We start from the raw sequence: 18,030 nt of genomic DNA, 5'->3' as shown, positions 1-18,030 counted from the left end.
CAAACAACGTAGTTACTTATTCAAACAATATTTTTCTTTTCTTTTAAAAAACGATAGCACCACGCTAGGATTTTCTCGTGACATGGATGAGTTTACTAACATACAAGTACACATACATACGACACCCAGATCCGAAACAACAATTTGTGGATCACACAAAGAGTTGCTCCATGCGGTAATCGAACCCGCAACCCGTTTCACGGCAGCCAATTGCCCAACCACCGCGTCAATCGAAGTATTAGGTACGAAGGAACATCCCTTCCTTTACTTATATGCAGTTAGTCATCTCAAATGAAACTAATACACTAATCTACTTAGGTTTCGGTAGCAAAACCTAGTACGTAAAATAAATCAAAACGTTTGTCAATGTGTCTGTGTGAGCAATTAGCTCATCGGTGCATTCGCTTGCGTGCGATTTAATCCACGCTACGACTTGCCGCAACGTACCATAGATTATGTACATACAGAAGGGTTGATTTATTAGATTTTATGTGAAAACAGTACCTAATGTTTAGTCTTTTCAACTCTTGCTCTAGTTTTGGTAATCATAATTGAGGTTTCTTACTAAGAATTTTGAAATAAAAAATTGTAATAGCTCACTTGCAATCCTGGAAACCGAAAGCCTCGTGACACTAGTGATCACTCGACTAACTCTTTATCCCTTTCCATGATACTCGAATATAAACACCAAGTCAGGTTTAAAACTCTTAATCTAGTTTTGCTAATCAAAATTGAATTTTCGTACTAAGAATGTTTAAATAACAAATAGTAATAATAGCTCACTTGCAACCCTACAAACCGTAAGCCTCGTGACACTAACGCTTTATCCCTTCCCAGGAAATATAAACACCAAAGAGTCAGGAAGCGACTAATCACAATTTGTTCGAACGACCCATAAGATTAACGGTCCGCAAACCTCTTCGCAGTAGACTTGCATCGACACGCCGCGTTACCCATGTGAGATAACATCGATAACTTACTTCATCACAATACGTTGAAGGGGAACATGGTGGAAATTGTGGCATTTTTACGAGTTAGGGGACAAACGAACAGACGGATCACCTGATGATATGCGACCAGTGCCGTCCATGACACTAGAGCTTTTAGCTGTTTTTGTAAACGTAGTCTCTGATTCTTTAGATCTTTTTATTTATCACTAGCTTCTACCAGCGGCTTACGTTCCCATGGGATAAATAATCCTATCACTCAAGTCAGCCCACGCCCTGTTAATATACCAAATTTCATCAAAATCCGTTGAGTAATTTCAGCATGATTGACGGACGAACATACAAACATTTAAACAAACAACAAAGTAGCCTTAATAAACAGTAAGTATTAAACACAGTCAAACTAGAATCAACTGGACGTCAACTGGGTTGTAGTTTTATACGTAATATTATTATGCCTATTGGTCGCATCTACATTAATTTAAGCATTAATTAATCTATGGCCACACGAGCGAGGCGTGCAGAGGCTTGCACCAGCTTGCACAGCCGACTATATTACGCCACCATTCTACGTATTTAGTATTCATGTTTTTTACCCAGCCGGGTAACAGGCCTCTGCATAATTTTAACTAATTAAAAATTATATTATTACGCTTCTCATCCGCAGCTTCGCACGCGAAAGCAAGACCACAATTAAACCTTCTTCAAAACTCAAGAACCATTCTAGTAGTTTTTGAGTTTAACGCGTTCACACATGCAGATACATCTGCGAAAGGGGATTTCTTTCTCACAAACCGAATGACTTTGATCACCATCTCCAAAACTTAACATGGATACACAATATTATACATAAATTATTTTAATCATTAGGGCAAGAAGATGAGATGTAAGAAAAAATAACAACTGTCAATAGACTTTTGAAAATTCAACTAAAACTTTCCACGTTCATAATCCTGTATGATTGTTCATATCTAATGAATTACATTGTATCAACCGTATACCGGCGCTTATTGTTAATTTATAGCAATAGATTATAAAATTAAACGGCAATTTGTATTTTAATACCTTTACATTATTATTATCAATGCACATTATTTATCATTAATAATTAATACTTCCTTAGTGATAATTAGAGGTTGACATTGTAAATTATAGTTTGGATTAGAACGACTGAGTCGCTAAATATATAAATGAAATAATAAATAACATCTTTTTATGGTATAAGCCGATAAACAATCACCTGATGGTAAGCAATCGCCGCCGCCCACGGACACCCGAAACACCAAAGGCGCTACAAATGTGTTGCCGGCCTTTTGGCGGTGAGGAATTTAAGGGTTGTTAGAGAATCGGGGATTGGGAAGATTGGGAGGGAAGAAAACTTAATACCAATACCTGATAGTACAGAATAATCAATAGAGTTAAAACTAATAAAGGTCTCAGCACACATATGGGATCGGAAAGGGATCGTAACCGTAACGCCTTTTGCCTCGCTGTCAACCAGGCGTCAACCTACCGTACGCACGTAACGAAAGCGTATCAGCAGCGCCTGTAAGTCAACTCGGCTACGGCTAGGCGACACCGCGCTTACGCCTCGCCGTCCCGTCGCGGGAAGGGAAAGAGGAAAGGGTGGACGAAGAGATGTGAGCTCGGGTACGGAGAGACGTAAGCGCGGGGACGGAGAAACGTAAGCGCGGGGACGATGAGCCGTAAGCGCGGGAATTCAAGTTCGGAGCCTGTTCCGAGGCGAGGCGATTACGTTATTATTCCGATTAGTGTGCGTTGCAGTAGGGAGTTTAATACAAACCATTCTGAACGGCTCGAGGCGATACGGTGACGATCCCTTTCTGATCCCATATGTGTGCTGAGACCTTAAAAAATCGCAATTACTGAATCTATCTACTAAATAAAATATAATATATACAGGTTGTTGTTTATATTTTCCTTTTTCTTTTTTATACAACCCTAAATTTCGAATGTATTATTATACGAATATTCCGTCTAATTTCGGCTATTATAGTCGGAAAACTCGGCACGCTACATAAATCATTATACGGTAAGCTTAATCTCATTATGAAAAGCAATAATAGGGTAATGGCTTTGTAATATCGAATATAACAAGTGCAACACGTGATACAAGTAGGGTTGCCAACCGTACTATGCAAAAAATTGTATAGTATTGTACTAAATTTCGACGTCCCGTACTATTCAACACTGTTAGAAGATTGTATAAAGCAAAATTACTATATTTAAGTAAGCTTTTGCTTAGTCAAAATATCAATATTTTTGCACTTTACCATTTAATCCGTTTCAATCCAGTAGTTCCAGAGATTGGCGGTGACAAACAAAGGAACTTTTCAGCCTATAGAATATCTGCTGATTACCTGTACATGTCAACTACCTTATACCTGGTATATCTCAATATAACAAGTGCAACACGTGATACAACTAGGGTTGCCAACCGTCCTATTTTATATAGTATTGTACTATATTTCGGGGCACCGTACTATTTACTGTTAGAAGTATTGTATAGTTTGCAAAATTACTATATTTAAGTAAGCCCTTTGCTTAGTCAAAATATCAATATTTTTGCACTTTACCATTTAATTGTTTCAATCCAGTAGTTCCAGAGATTAACCTGTTCAAACAAACAAACTTTTCAGTATAGAAGTATAGATAAAAATGTAAATGTAAAAATTGCAAAAAAATCCTCAAAAAAAAAATGCGAAATTTATGTTTCCTACCAAAAACACAAAAAAAGATCTAAAAATCAAAAAATCTTACCTACTATATTTCGACAAAAAATGTTAGCAACCCTAGATACAACGATCAATCACATACAGTAATCCATCTAAATATTTATATCTTAATGAAGGCATTAACAGCAATAAAATGTAATCCGCCACTATCTACCAAGATCCGCCAAAAGATACTATTTTATATAAAAAGGTTAAAGAATTGAATATAAGCATAGTTTGTTTGTAATCTAGTAAACAAAAACAGGTAAGAGAATTTGAATTGTACTAAATATTTAAATATAATAATAATTTGTGCTATAAAGCTTCAGTAAAGGTGCTTCCACAGAGCAGTTATATAACGTTATACAACATTTTGTAACATTTATAATAGCATGTAACATACTCTACAACCACTGTTATATTTTGTTTAAACACAAATGTTAAGTTATAACAGTCTGTCTCTAATGTTATATAACTGCTGTGTGGGAGCACATTAATAGCTGCTAATAAGATAAGAAGAAATAGTACTGCTACAGTTAGTATTGGATGGTGTTACAAGACATAATTGCAATACTTTTAATATTATGAGTATTACTTTGGTCTGGACAGCACATTTTTCGCCGTTTCCATTTTTATTTTTTTTGTTTTGTATACTTGAAAACACATAACAAACCTTTAGCTGAACCCGAGCAACACTAATTTTACTTCTCTGTTTCTCTTCCAGAAAAATGAAATCCCTGCTTATTGTCGCCTCTGTCATCGCTCTGGCCGTAGCCGGCCCTGCCCACCGTGGCCTGGTTGCGCCTGGCCCAGCTGGACCCGCTCCCGCCCCAGAAGCCGAGTACGTCCCCATCGCAGTGGGCCCTGCTATATTGGACTTCGAGCCTATTGCCGTCGGCCCCGCTGTTGTCGATTCTCACCCTATCTCTGTTGGACCCGCTATCATCGATTCCCACCCTATCTCTGTTGGACCCGCTATCATCGAGACTGACCCTATCTCGGTTGGACCCGCTATCATCGAGACTCACCCTATCTCTGTTGGACCCGCTATCATCGAGACTCACCCAATCTCCGTTGGACCCGCTATCATCGAGACTCACCCAATCTCCGTTGGACCCGCTATCATCGATGCTGAACCTATCGCCGTCGGACCCGTCTTCGTTGAGGAGCCCGTCGCAGTTGAGCCCGTGCATGTTGTCGAGGAGGCCGCCCCTGCCCCTGCCCCCTCCAACCCTCTGGTCCAGATCATCCTGAACATCAACGGTGTCTCCCACGTCATCGATGCTCCCACCAGCTTGCCTGCTGAGGCTATCGTCCCCAGCCCCGTGCACGTTGTTGAGGCTGCTCCTGAGCCCGTCCAGGTCATCGAATCTGCCCCTGAACCCGTGCATGTTGTAGATATCGCCCCCGTTGAGATTGGAACCCCAGTCCTCCCCACTCCTCAGGTCGTCGAACCCGTTGAGGAACACTAAATCGACTATTATATTCTAGAGGAACTGTGCACCAGAGACACCATCTACACAACCACTTGCAAAGTATTTTTTATTGATTATAAGATATTAGTTCCGGATTTTTTTTTTTATTATTTTAATATTATACCCTATTCATGTGAATTTTATTGATTCTTATGATGTATGGATAAAAATAAATAAGTTTTCAAGATCTTGTTTATTTAATTCCCAATATAAGAATATCTTTGTATAAATAAACGTAAACATTATTATCAATAGTTACTTTATGTATCATTCAATTCCGATTATAATAAACATGGCAGTACATACCTTGGACTAATCCATACGATTACATACCTTTTTTAATCTCCTTAAATATAAGATAAGTAATTAAAATGAAATTATGCGAGCTAAAAATAGGTACGTGAAACTGTGAAAGAAAGTATTCTCATACTTTGATATTATTAATTTTTTGATAAAAATTAATGCATAACCTCATGTTTATTGTTCATACCACTATTTCCTACAGTATCAATGATCGAACACAGATTGCGGACTGAATACCATTAATTCATACATGATATGTATTTACATACGTTTGTATCTGTCAATATTGTGGAATAGTTCCGAGAACTAATAACCTAGTCAAAGAGCTTCAGTGTTCTATCAGAAATTATAATTATTTGTTTAATAGAATCAAATCGATGCATGGCGTGGCAACTGACTGCCGCGAAACGTTTGTCCACAAATTTTTGTTTTGGACTAAGTGTCATATAAAACTGTATACGCAGCCACGATGCAAGAAAAAGTCCTAGTGTGAGGAAACGTTTAAAAAAAAAGTAAAGGATGATGCATAGTCTGGTCCCACCTTCCAATAGCTATGTTTGTTACATCATTGGATAGGTAATTTTGAGCTAAATAAAAGTTACTATGGCGCCAAGTTCCAAATCTTAGTCCGTTCAGAGTTATTCTTTTTTAAACATGGTATTTGCATCAGTAAGTCATGCTATTTTATGCCAAAAAATGCATGCATTATGAGGCATGCTCCGGGCATAATAGAGTCATGTCTATGGGACATGATGGAATGCTCCTGTTTGTGGGTAAGTCATGAATAAAAGGAATGGAATGAATTATACGGCCTGTCAGCTATAAGGCCAGTGGGCCTATAATGCGTTAGCTAAAATTGACAAAAAAAGTACACATTTGCTCAATCTCTAAAGAATCTGTGTTTTACTGTGTCCCCGTACGGTAGTACGTAGCCGTAGGTAATGGTAGTAGAGGGGACCCTACTCTGCAGCACGATGGAATTTTCATAGAGGTCTTAAAAAATAAAATAAAACAATTTATTTGATTTATTCTAAATTATAAATTTATTTAGTAACCTAAGTGTTATGATTAGTGTTGAATGTAAAAACGTAAACATATATATTTTTTTATTGTCTTACATCTCTCATGCCTCCCCTTTCCCTACCTATTTGTAAATCGTAACCCGGCTCATACCGCTGAAGCCATCCTGAATATGTCCGATGTAAAAGATGTTCTGCACAATAGGTATACCAGAGGTACGATCCATTGCCCCATCTTGTAAAGCAGCTGCTGCTGGAATAAGCTCTTGTGGATCGAAACCAGGGTGAACAGCATCAGGCTCACCGTTCAAAACAGCAGGGTCTTGCACACTCGGTTCTGGAACCGGGGCTGGTGCAGCAGCATCAGGGTCCACTGGTTCACGGGCAGGTAATGCAACAGCTAGAGCAATGACCGATGCAAAAACCAGGAAGTACTTCATTTTTCTGAAACAAAAAAAAAATATTAGGTATGTATATCTAAAGTTGCACACTAATTATTGAAATTATAATTTTTTGTTTCTTTTTTCTTACCTCAGTAATTTATTTCTTGCCTTAGCAATTGCAATAGTTTGCACGTCGATTGCAAACTGTGATTTTATTAATTAAAATTGGTCTTTTTATATACTTACTTGTACTTAAATAATAATAAGACAAAAATAATAAGTGGGACGAGATAAGATTATTATTTTGAACTACTTCAGAGTCCGTCATTGTTTTTATTATTATCAAGAAAATTAATTAATGCAGTTTCATTACAAAAACTCCCCCGATTAATGCAGTTTCATTACAAAAACTCCGACGATTAAAAATAATCTATCTACCTATATCTAGTAAATAAATCTCCCAATCGATTTCGATCACGGTGGCCAATCTGTCTAACTAGACTAACCCACTACGCAGGAGATATTATAGTGTACAAGTGTGTGCGCAAATACTAGTGCACTCTTTGTTCCCTGACTCTCTGAACCCAATGGGACGGTAGACCGACACGACCGGAGAGAGGACAGACGTATTACCAACGACTTTACGTGCTTTCCAAGGGCAGGCATAGGGGTAAGTATTGTCATTTTACTCAAAAAATACCATTATCACTTTTTGGCCGGCACGGGAATCTAGCCCGATACATGTTACACAACTGTTAACTGCACCGTACGTACAGTGCTATCTAGATATCTATACATATGTGGTATACAAAAAGGCTATACCTTAAAATAATAAGTATTTTGAATTTATTTGTAAAATGCATACATAATCAAATTAAAATTATATTACTTGGACACTTTAAGTTTTTAGAAATATTTAACATTCTAACCTAGAGATTCAGTGACCCCACAGTCAAACCATTACAACGGTTTTGTGGTTAGTCTATAAATAAATAAATAATAAACTTCCACGCGAGTGAAATCGAGGGCAACAACTAGTTCCTAATATAAGAATATTCAAACATTAGTTTTAATAACTAACCATTTAAAACTATTTATACATAACATAAGTACTTTATAGAGCTAGCAGCTAGCTAGAATAACCTAGCTTTTACCAGCTTCATTGACAGACTGACAGACAGACTGACAGACTATTATATATTTCTTTTTTGTTAAGCCAATTATTTATTTCTTTTTTACTTGAATTAGGTACAAATGTCCTAGAGTACCTAAATACCTAAATGTAAACATTATTATCAACAGCTACTTAATGAATCATTCAATACAGATTAAAATAAATATGACAGTACATACCTTTGACTAATCCATACAAATATCTGTCATCTTTAATCTACTTAAATAATGGATGAGTAATTAAAATGAAATTAGGTGAGGTAAAAATGTGAAGGTGAAGCGTCATGTTCATTGTTCATACCCGTTCCTACAGTACTAGTGCTGAAATACGTCGTCAACGTCACGCCTTTTATCCCCGAAAGGGTAGGCAGAGGTGCACATTACGGCACGAAATGCCACTGAACAATGTACACCCACTTTTCACAATTTGTGTTATAAGTCCCATGTAATAGGAGGTGAGCCTAATGCCATATAATGGGTAGAATTCCAGACTCCGTGCTACTACTGAGAAATTATTCGAAAAACCGAAAATAGCCCAGCATTACTTTGCCTCACCCGGGAATCGAACCCGAGACCCCTAGTCCGGTAGTCGCACTTGCAACCAGTCGACAAACGAGGCAGTCATTTTCTGCAGTAATAAACGTGTTCAAATACATAGAGAGAACTAATAACCACTAATACATACATATTATGTGTTTACATACCTTTGCATCTGTCAACATTGTGGTATAGTTCTGAGAAGTAATAACCAGTCAAAGGGATCTATAGATAACTATCGGAAATCATAATATTTGTTTAATGGAATCAAATACTGTGTGTATAAGCCGGTAAATGAGCAGACGGATCACCTGATGGTAAGCAATGTCCTTTGGGGGTTAGGGATTTAAAGGTTGTTGGTATCGGTGATCGGGAACATTGGGAAGGGATAATTGGGACTCCGATACTCTCACTCACAACGGCACACTACGCAAGCGTTGTTTCACGTTGGTTTTCTGTGAGGCCGTGCTAACACTCCGGTCCGTATAAAACAAAATATTATGTATATCACAAATAATAATATTTATTAATACTGTTTACGTTCACATGATTATTTAAGGACCAATCTTAACATGAACTTCTTACATTGCCTAGTTCAAATGATCTGGCAGGACTACTGGATGAATTTCGACCGGCTTGTCAAGTTTAGCTCTTGGCACGACTAGTACTTTGTCAGATTCTGGAACCGGGGCTGGTCCAGCGGCGACAGGTTTTACGAAAGCAGGTCCAATAGCCACAGGTTCACCGTCCAGAATAGCAGGGCCAATAGCCACAGGTTCACCGTCCAGAACAGCAGGGCCTACTACAATGGGTTCTAGAACCGGGACTGGTCCAGCCGCACCAGGTTTTATGAAAGCAGGTCCAATGGCCACAGGTTCACCGTCCAGAATAGCTGGGCCTATTACAATAGGTTCTAGAACCGGAACTGGTCCAGCAGCAACAGGTTCAGCTTGTTTGCGACTAGGTAATGCAACAGCCAGTGTAACGACTGATGCGAAAACCAGCAGGTACTTCATTTTTCTGAAATAAAGAAAAATATATGTAGTATGTATTTATCTAAGTTTGTAGACTAAATGAAGTCTCACATTTCTTTAAAAACAAATACAAAACTAGACACTTATCAAAATAGCTATACGGTACCGATATTGTTTTTAAAATATTTTGTTTTTTTTCAATCATTTAATTGATACATGTTTTGTTTATTTAAATGTTAGAAGTATAGACATAGCACGAACTTAAATACATAGACTTTTAAAATTTAGTATTTTGTGGAACTTACCTCAAGATTTATTTCTCACTTCTTCTTACCAATAGCAATAGTTGATTGTTAACTGTTAACTGAAATTTCATATTTTGATATCGATCTATTTATATTCTTACTTGTATCTGGGTGCAGACAAATATAACACATACAGTTACGAGATAAGATTACAATTTTGAACCATTCGAGACTACGTTAATTGATATTCAATGTAACTATTATCATGAAATTTAGTTAATGCAGTTTCAACGCGTAACAAAGGAACCCGACATTTGAAAATTAATCTTAAAACAATCTTAATAAAAAAGATTATCGATTAAACAATAATTTAATCAAATCAGTCCATCCATTTTTGATTTAAGGTAAGCGTCCACAAACCCGCATCGCACGCAACGGATTTTAGTTTGTCTTGTATAGAAACTCATACAACTGCGTCCACTGATCCGCATCGTACGGCATCATAAGCAATGCCTATATGCGATGCATACTGAAGACGTCATACGGAATGCGTACGATATGATAATGTAAACAAATGATTCAACTGCTGACCTAATTTTCATTATAAAAAAACCGGAAACCAAATTAATCTATTAGGCTTTCGATAAAAAAAAATACACATTTTTAATCTATGTATCATATGTATGAACACAGACTACATAATTGTGTCTCAAACAAAAGAAAATCCAGACAGACTTAAGCCAGCGACACCGATAAATAAATTCCAAATGTATTAAAATTCATAGGCAGTTCTAGATTTTTTTATAATGACGTCACCTGATCTAAATAATACTTGTATTCTTAAACATAACAAAAAATCCACACTTTACTTCATTACTGAAAGCGTTAGGCAACACTGAATTATCATATGAATGGTTAGGAATTTAAGGGTTATTGGGGAATCGAGGATTAGGAAGATTGGGAAGAGGTCTCCGGTAACTTAAAGCTGGAGAAGGAACGGGGTGGTTTTTCACAGTAAGAGTCTGACACGTGGTATCCTCGCCTCACCCAAGGCGGGAGAAGTCGATTAGATGGTTCTCCCTTAAAAAAACCCTTGTCAATTATTTCTAAAGTTATTATCTTTAGTTACAAGGTATTCGTGTTGAAAAAAAAATACCTATAGGTACATTGATAACAGAAAATAAATTTAAAACAAAACTAGCTACTAAATGAATGAATACCTAATCTATAGTGAGCAGTTCGGCCAATCTATTAGAGTAGTATCAACAATAACCCTTCGTCTTGCAGTAAACGTGAACAAACATCTGGTGCCCACTCCTTAATGCTCCTGTTTTCATCACAAATCTTCACTGCTGTATACACTTTTCTCTTTTCAAGATGTATGCATGTATAATAGTGTAGATGACTTATTTTTATTTTAATGTCCGTCTTGTACACTATTTTAAAATATTAGACACGTATTTTTTTATTTTCTTACGGAAATCATTACTTTTGAAGATACATCGATTTGAATTATCGCGTGACGTCACTTCTAGGTACATTTTATACAGGTAGAACTGACAAAATAAAAAAATACGTGTCTAATATTTTTTCATTACCTAACTAACGGACTAAACAGATTTTAAATTTTTAAACCCCGCCATCATCCTTATTATTATCTATACTGTATAATATTTGAAATAGCATTAATAATAGACTATTGTGAGAAGACCAAATAAAATTAAGTTTGTCATAGGTAATGACGTACAACAGAAAATTCTAGTTTAGTAAGCACAGGTTACACAATCATTTTGCCACTGTGTTACGAATCCTATATCTCTTTATTCCATGGACTAGGTATAATTCAAAGCTTACCTCTTATATTACTGAGAGTTCCTACCACCTAAAGGACCCCATAATAGCTCGGGAACCTAAGACCCCTTTTGCAACAGCATGCTACCACTCGAGTAACATTTAAGTAACCTTCCAACCGCCATTTTTACCCGTTACCCTCTCGCTCACGTAACTCATACCAGTGTTGCCATTTTAGCATTCAGTCCACGTCTCCCAATTACCAACTCTTAGTGTTGCCTCAATAAATAAAGGTTAGTTGTTATAATTGACAGGTCGCTTTGAGCTTGACGCATTGCGGCCGCCGTCGGCTTACTCGTTAATGAAGTTTTTATTTTGGGCTCTTATTGTATCGTATTGTATTGTATTTGTATAACATCTATTCTTTTTATTTCTTTTTAAAAATGTTGCTCCAATCTATAATTTTCTGCTGCGTCGTGGGTGCCTTAACAACCATACACATGACCCGAAACAACTGTCTCACTGCCACTTCAGCTTGCTAATCCTTTGAGCTACGTCGATAACTTTAGTTCTAGAAGCCAATCTACAATTTATATATGGGACATTGTGCTGAAAAGTTATAAACCTAAAATTCATACTTTATTCTACTCGGGAATGATATCTGAGACCTCATATTTGCGACCACTTGATTCATATTATCTTTGCCACGAAACAATGTAATCAATAATTTTAGTATTTAGCCTGGAATGTGTAGTACAAGGGCTTATACAGCATGTTTTATTGCTTAGGCAATATCCACAGGGTGCTGATTAAACATACGCTCGGTAGATTCTGTATCGTCCATCGTATGGTCCAAGGCATAGAATCTAGTTGTCTGTCCCTAGATGTGTTTAATGAAAAATGTGCTTAGAGATTTGTTTTAGGATAGGGGAAAATAAGCAAATGTAGCAGGATTGGTAATTTTATTAATAAAGCTGTATAAAAATAAATGCGAATATTTAATCATTTCTCAAATCGTTGACATGTAGTGACGATAATGAAGTATTGACAGATGGCTCGGTAGAATAAAATCATGAATTTAGTGAGTGCTTCTCATTATGTCAAACCTTTTTATTAACACATTTAAGTTTGGGAGAGCCAAGCATCGTTGTGTGAATGAGGTTACTGGAGGCTTAATTACTCCCCTTCCCAATCCCCGATTCCCCAAAAACCCCAAAAGGCTGAAAACACACTTGTAACGCCTGTGGTGTATCAAGTGTCCATGGGCGCCGACGATTGCCTACCATTAGGTTATTCGCCACCAGGCTTATAGCACAAAAAAACATTAAGCAATAACACACAGTTGAAACAACTGGTAGTAAACAATATGCTGAAGAACAGAGTTTTGAAACTTTCAGTGGGTACTAGATAAACCGGTTTTATAGAACAAACTTAGGTATCTCACCTATAACATGAACCAAACCACACTTTACAATGGGCAGGAACAAGAACCTTTGTAATCACAGATGCAGATAATAACGAAAGCTTTGCACCGACACATATAAGCCCCACGCAAATAGCCACACACTTACATACCACCATCTCTCTCACTCCTACCCATTTATGGAGCCAAAGAAAGAGACGCAAAGATCGTTTATTAAATCCTTCATTGTGTTTTATTAAGTTTTGAATCCTGCTGGTTGTAATTTGGATAAGGGCCCTTTTGGTATTACACAGTTAGAGGAAAATACGATGTAATTTCTGTTTAATTAAATCATTTCGCTTCAAATGTTCTGGTTAGTTTTTAAACTGACATGGTCACTAACACTATAATTAGAACTTGTGACGGGATATTTACCATGTTTATTGAATTTGGTGAGTTTCCGATATTTCGGCACTGTTGCAAGCGCCATGATCACGGAATCATGGCGCTTGCAACAGTGCCGAAATATCGGAAACTCACCAAATTCAATAAACATGGTAAATATCCGTCACAAGTTCTAATTATAGTTCTGGTTAGTATTCGGGGGTTGAAGATTAATAAATAATATGTCTTTGAAGAAATATTAAAATGTTTTGTCAAGATTAAGTGACAGACTAAAGCTAGAAACGTGACTTTAAGAAAGCGTATGTAGGTACTCTTTACACATTTTATTATGTAATTTGAAATCAGATATGAGAACTGCATAAACACTAACATAGCAAAGAAAACAACAACGATTACCTATTACACTTTATTTGTAATCGACATTCTGCCTACCTGACTACCTTTTTGGTCGAGTGGTCGCAAGTGCGGCTGCCAGATAAAGGGTCTTGATTTCCGGGTCGGGCAAAGTATTACTGGGCTATTTTCGGTTTTTCAAAAATTTCTTATTAATAGTATGGAGTCTGGAATTGTGCCCAGTATATGACAATAGGTTCACCCTCTATTACATAGGACTTATAACACAAATGGCCGTAATGTGCACCTCTGCCTACCCCTTCGGGGATAAAAAGGCGTGACGTTGTTGTTTTGTCGACAATCTCAAAAACAAGTACACAATTTTTAAACAAACCAATCAACGTCTCATCTTCAGAGGTTTCCTAACAACCCGATGCACTAATTCTGATCTAATGCCCTATATCTTCATCCCCACATAGTAGAGAGGTGACCCGCACAAACCTCAACCGCGTGGCTTCCCCTACCGTGTCCAGACACGGCATAGTTGAACATAGTTACATAGGTGCTAGACCACAGCGCTCTGTGGAATGCGGAGGTGACACCGCAAGTAGGGTCGGTATGTCATATATTGTATCTTAGTCTAGATATAGAGAGATGTAAGTGTGTATGTATGTTTGTGTATTGTAGTTGATAGTTTTCTTGATGTAATGACCACAAGCATGATAAACGAGTCAAGGTTTTGATTTCTGGATTTTTGGCGCAGTTTCGGTTCTTATTTTTCTCTGTATGAAATTGCGACGGTGCAATGTATGAAATTAGAGTAATTCCTATGCAATATATGAGAACTATTTTTTATATATATAAAACGTTGCCCTACACTAGAATTTTCTTCTGTGTCGTGAGTGCGTTTACAAACATACAATTTTACATACATATGACACGGTCTATGTAGACCCGATACAACTATTTGTGGATCACCCATAGAGTTGCTCCGTGCGGCAATCAAACTCCGCCGCATCACCAGTATTGTATTGCAAATATGCGCTTCTATCTATCCCCTCAGGGTTAAGTAGGGCGTTATATTGTGTTATGAGACAACACAGGATCTAAAAACCAAACTTAATACCTTTTCCCTCTCACCATGCTAGCAAATACAACATTAGTATTAGATTAAAACCCTTGAACGTTATCCGAAAACCGATTGCATTTGAAATCATCACGGCATTATTCAAATGTGGGTGGGTAGAGCTTTCACAGTTCGTTCAGGAGAGGGGCCGCGGTGGGCAATATTCTATATGGAGCTCTACGGTGCCTGGTTCACTGATGGTCCAACATTGCATGTTAGGTCAGGAGCAGGGAGCTAAAAGAATATTTTCATAATACTCGTTCCAAAGTGTAGATGTATGATGATATGTGTAGATGTGTAGATCCTATGGAAAAGAATGAGCAAGAAACGCCATAGGTTTGTTTACTCTTTTTCAATCAGATTCACAATACAATTGGGCAGTATCTTCGGTCAAAAATAAATTATTGCAACTTTTCAATACACTAAAATATTGAAAAATAATCACACTGTCGTTAATGAACTACTTAATTTTCGACTTTTTCTCGCAAATTTTCTAGAAATAAGACTGCTTTTTAACGTAAAAATGTGATGACGTCATAATAGAGTATTAATTTCATACAAAGTTCATAGAAAATATCGTTTTTGACGTTTCGAAAAAAGTATTGAATTTTACTTAGGAAACTAGCCTATTCTTGGTTACATTGTTTCGATTGCTTAAACTATATGAGAACAATGTAACACTAATATTCAATAATAGTAATAATCCAAGAAAGTCTTTGGCGATAATAACATTGTACGGACTCTGAAGTAATTCAAAATAATAATCTTATCTCGTCCCACTTATTATTTTTGTCTTATTATTATTTAGGTACAAGTAAGTATATAAAAAGACCAATTTCAATAAATAAAATCACAGTTTGCAATCGACGTGCAACTATATTGCAATTACTAAAGAAGTGCAATAAAAATAATTTTGAGGTGAGTACTAAAAAAATATTGTCCTTTATTTGATTTGCTATAATAATATTTTTTATGGTATAAGCCGGTAAACAAGGAAACGGATAACTTGATGGTAAGCAATCGCCAACTCCCATGGACACCCGAAATAACAATGACGTTACAAGTGCGTTGTCGGCCTTTTGGGGATTAGCAACTTAAGGGTTGTTGAGGAATCGGGGATTGAGAAGGGGGGTAATTGGGACTCCGGTGACCTCAAACATACAACGAAACACACACAAGCATTGTTTCACGTCGGTTTTCTGTGAGGCCAAGGTATCGGTTGAACCGTGATGATGAAGAATATTGTGAGGAAGCATGACTCTCATCTCACATTTGAATGAAAGAAACTGATTTCGGGTTTTTAAAAATAATTTTGAAAAACATAAAATAATACTTCGCGCAATTACAATTTGTGTGCGACTTTAGACATACCTACTACAAATATGTTTTTCTTTCTTTCAGAAAAATGAAGAACTTGCTGGTTTTTGCATCGGTCATTGCTCTAGCTGTTGCATTACCTGCCCGTGAACCAGTGGACCCTGATACTGCTGCACCAGCCCCGGTTCCAGAACCGAGTGTGGAAGACCCTGCTGTTTTGAACGGTGAGCCTGATGCTGTTGGACCTGTCGATCAACAAGAAGGTATTCCAGCAGCACTTGCATCGCCAAAAGAAGTTAAGTCAGCCGTTTCTACCTCCGGAATGCTTGTGCAGAACATCTTTAGAATTGATTATATTCAGACCGCCTTCAGCAACATGGGCTCAGTTACGATATACCAATAATAGTCATGCCTAGCTACACGTGATTTCAATATCGAACTGCCTGTATTATTCGAGCCGACCCAACCTCGCCCAGAAGTATTCGAGCCGGCCCAACCTCGCCCAGAAGTATTCGAGCCGCTCCAACCTCACCCAAATGTGATCAAGCCGATCCAATCTCACCCAGTAGTGATATTGCCAGAACGTGTTTTGAACTAGGCACTGTAAGAAGTTAATATTAAGATTAGTCTTAAAATAATCATGTAATCTTTTAATTTTAATAAAAATAGTTTATTTTGTCATATTATATTTTGTTAATTTTTTTAAATGTCAACGTCACGCCTTTTATCCCCGAAGGAGTAGACAGAGGCAAATTATGCCAAATAATGCCGCTATACAATGTACACCCACTTTTTATCAATTGTGTTATAAGTCATATAATAAGGTATAGGGTATTAGAGGGTTTTTATAAACGGTATAAATATGTACCATTTATAAAAACTATGTACATAATACATTTATCAAGTTAAGTTACATAGTATTATGTATGATTTTATTAAACAAATAATAATTATAATTTCTGATAGTAATATGAACACTGAATGAAACTCTTTGACTAGGTTATTAGTTCTTGGAACTATTCCACAATATTGACAAATACAAACGTGTGTAAATACGTATCATGTATGAATTAATGGTAACCAGTCAGCTATCTCTAATTTGAGCACTATTATTCTACGAAAACATGAATAAATGATGATTTTTTTAAAATAATCGTTATTTGCTCACTAGATTACGATAAAGCTAAAGATTTATATATTATTTCTTTAGTTTATTGATCCTTTACTTCAAACAACTATAGCCCATATAAAATATAATAGACAAATAAAATATAACTGCATATAAAAAAATATTTTGACGTATAAGGACGGCTGATTAAAGCTTGTTACGCGCCTATTCTTAGCTCATCTTAATCTTATAAGCGGATTCTGAGATTATAATATTATTATTTAAATTTCATATTAACTAGTAACCTAACATACCTAAGTACGATGTGTACTTACGTGACAAACATTAGGTGGTGAGGATTAAAGGCTAATGACACGAAAGTCGCTCGATAACCTATAAAAACATTTTTATAACTTTCATGAGACATACTAAATTAATTATTATGTTATCAGCTGACTCGCATGTCGCGGAATGCTGATCATCAATAAGCCTCTACCATGGCTTGAACTGATCCGGAGCTGCGGACTACCTAGCGGGTTTACCGGGTCTCCGGCTCGACAAGCAGGAGTAGGAACGGGTGGTTTTTAGTCAGTAAGAGTCTGACACTTCCTCTCGCCTCGCCCAGGGCGGAAGAAGCCATTGGATGATTTTCCTCCCTCAAAAAAAGCATGGCTTGAAACTAGGCGATTTCTTCGTCAAACAGTTACATGAGTAAGCCGATAACATAGTTAATAATTAATTCTAAGAAACTACGTAA

General features: G+C 36.9%; 1 protein-coding gene and 1 long non-coding RNA gene across 3 annotated transcripts in view; both read left to right on the top strand.

Annotated features, from left to right (window-relative positions):
* The window catches only part of LOC118270005 (uncharacterized), a 226,449-nt gene extending 221,195 nt beyond the window's left edge, over positions 1–5,254 (top strand). Inside the window, exons 1-2 of one of the 2 annotated variants that reach the window (XM_035585420.2) lie at positions 3,830–3,947; positions 4,407–5,254. In XM_035585420.2, the coding sequence (XP_035441313.2) occupies positions 4,411–5,154 (744 nt within the window). In that variant the 5' untranslated portion in view covers positions 3,830–3,947; positions 4,407–4,410 and the 3' untranslated portion in view covers positions 5,155–5,254. Of the gene's footprint in view, positions 1–3,829; positions 3,948–4,406 lie in introns of those variants that run through there. The other variant, XM_050698637.1, reaches the window with a different exon arrangement.
* A 10,432-nt stretch (positions 5,255–15,686) lies between these two features.
* On the top strand, positions 15,687–16,849 carry LOC118277147 (uncharacterized). Its single transcript, XR_007705997.1, has 2 exons — positions 15,687–15,766; positions 16,250–16,849. It is a non-coding gene; the product is annotated as an uncharacterized LOC118277147 (long non-coding RNA).
* The last annotated feature ends 1,181 nt before the right edge of the window (positions 16,850–18,030 follow it).

This window comes from Spodoptera frugiperda, chromosome 15 (genome assembly GCF_023101765.2).
Source record: "Spodoptera frugiperda isolate SF20-4 chromosome 15, AGI-APGP_CSIRO_Sfru_2.0, whole genome shotgun sequence".
Taxonomy (NCBI): domain Eukaryota; kingdom Metazoa; phylum Arthropoda; class Insecta; order Lepidoptera; family Noctuidae; genus Spodoptera; species Spodoptera frugiperda.
The sequence above is the reverse complement of the archived record's forward strand: the minus strand, read 5'-3'. Positions and strand labels throughout refer to the sequence as shown.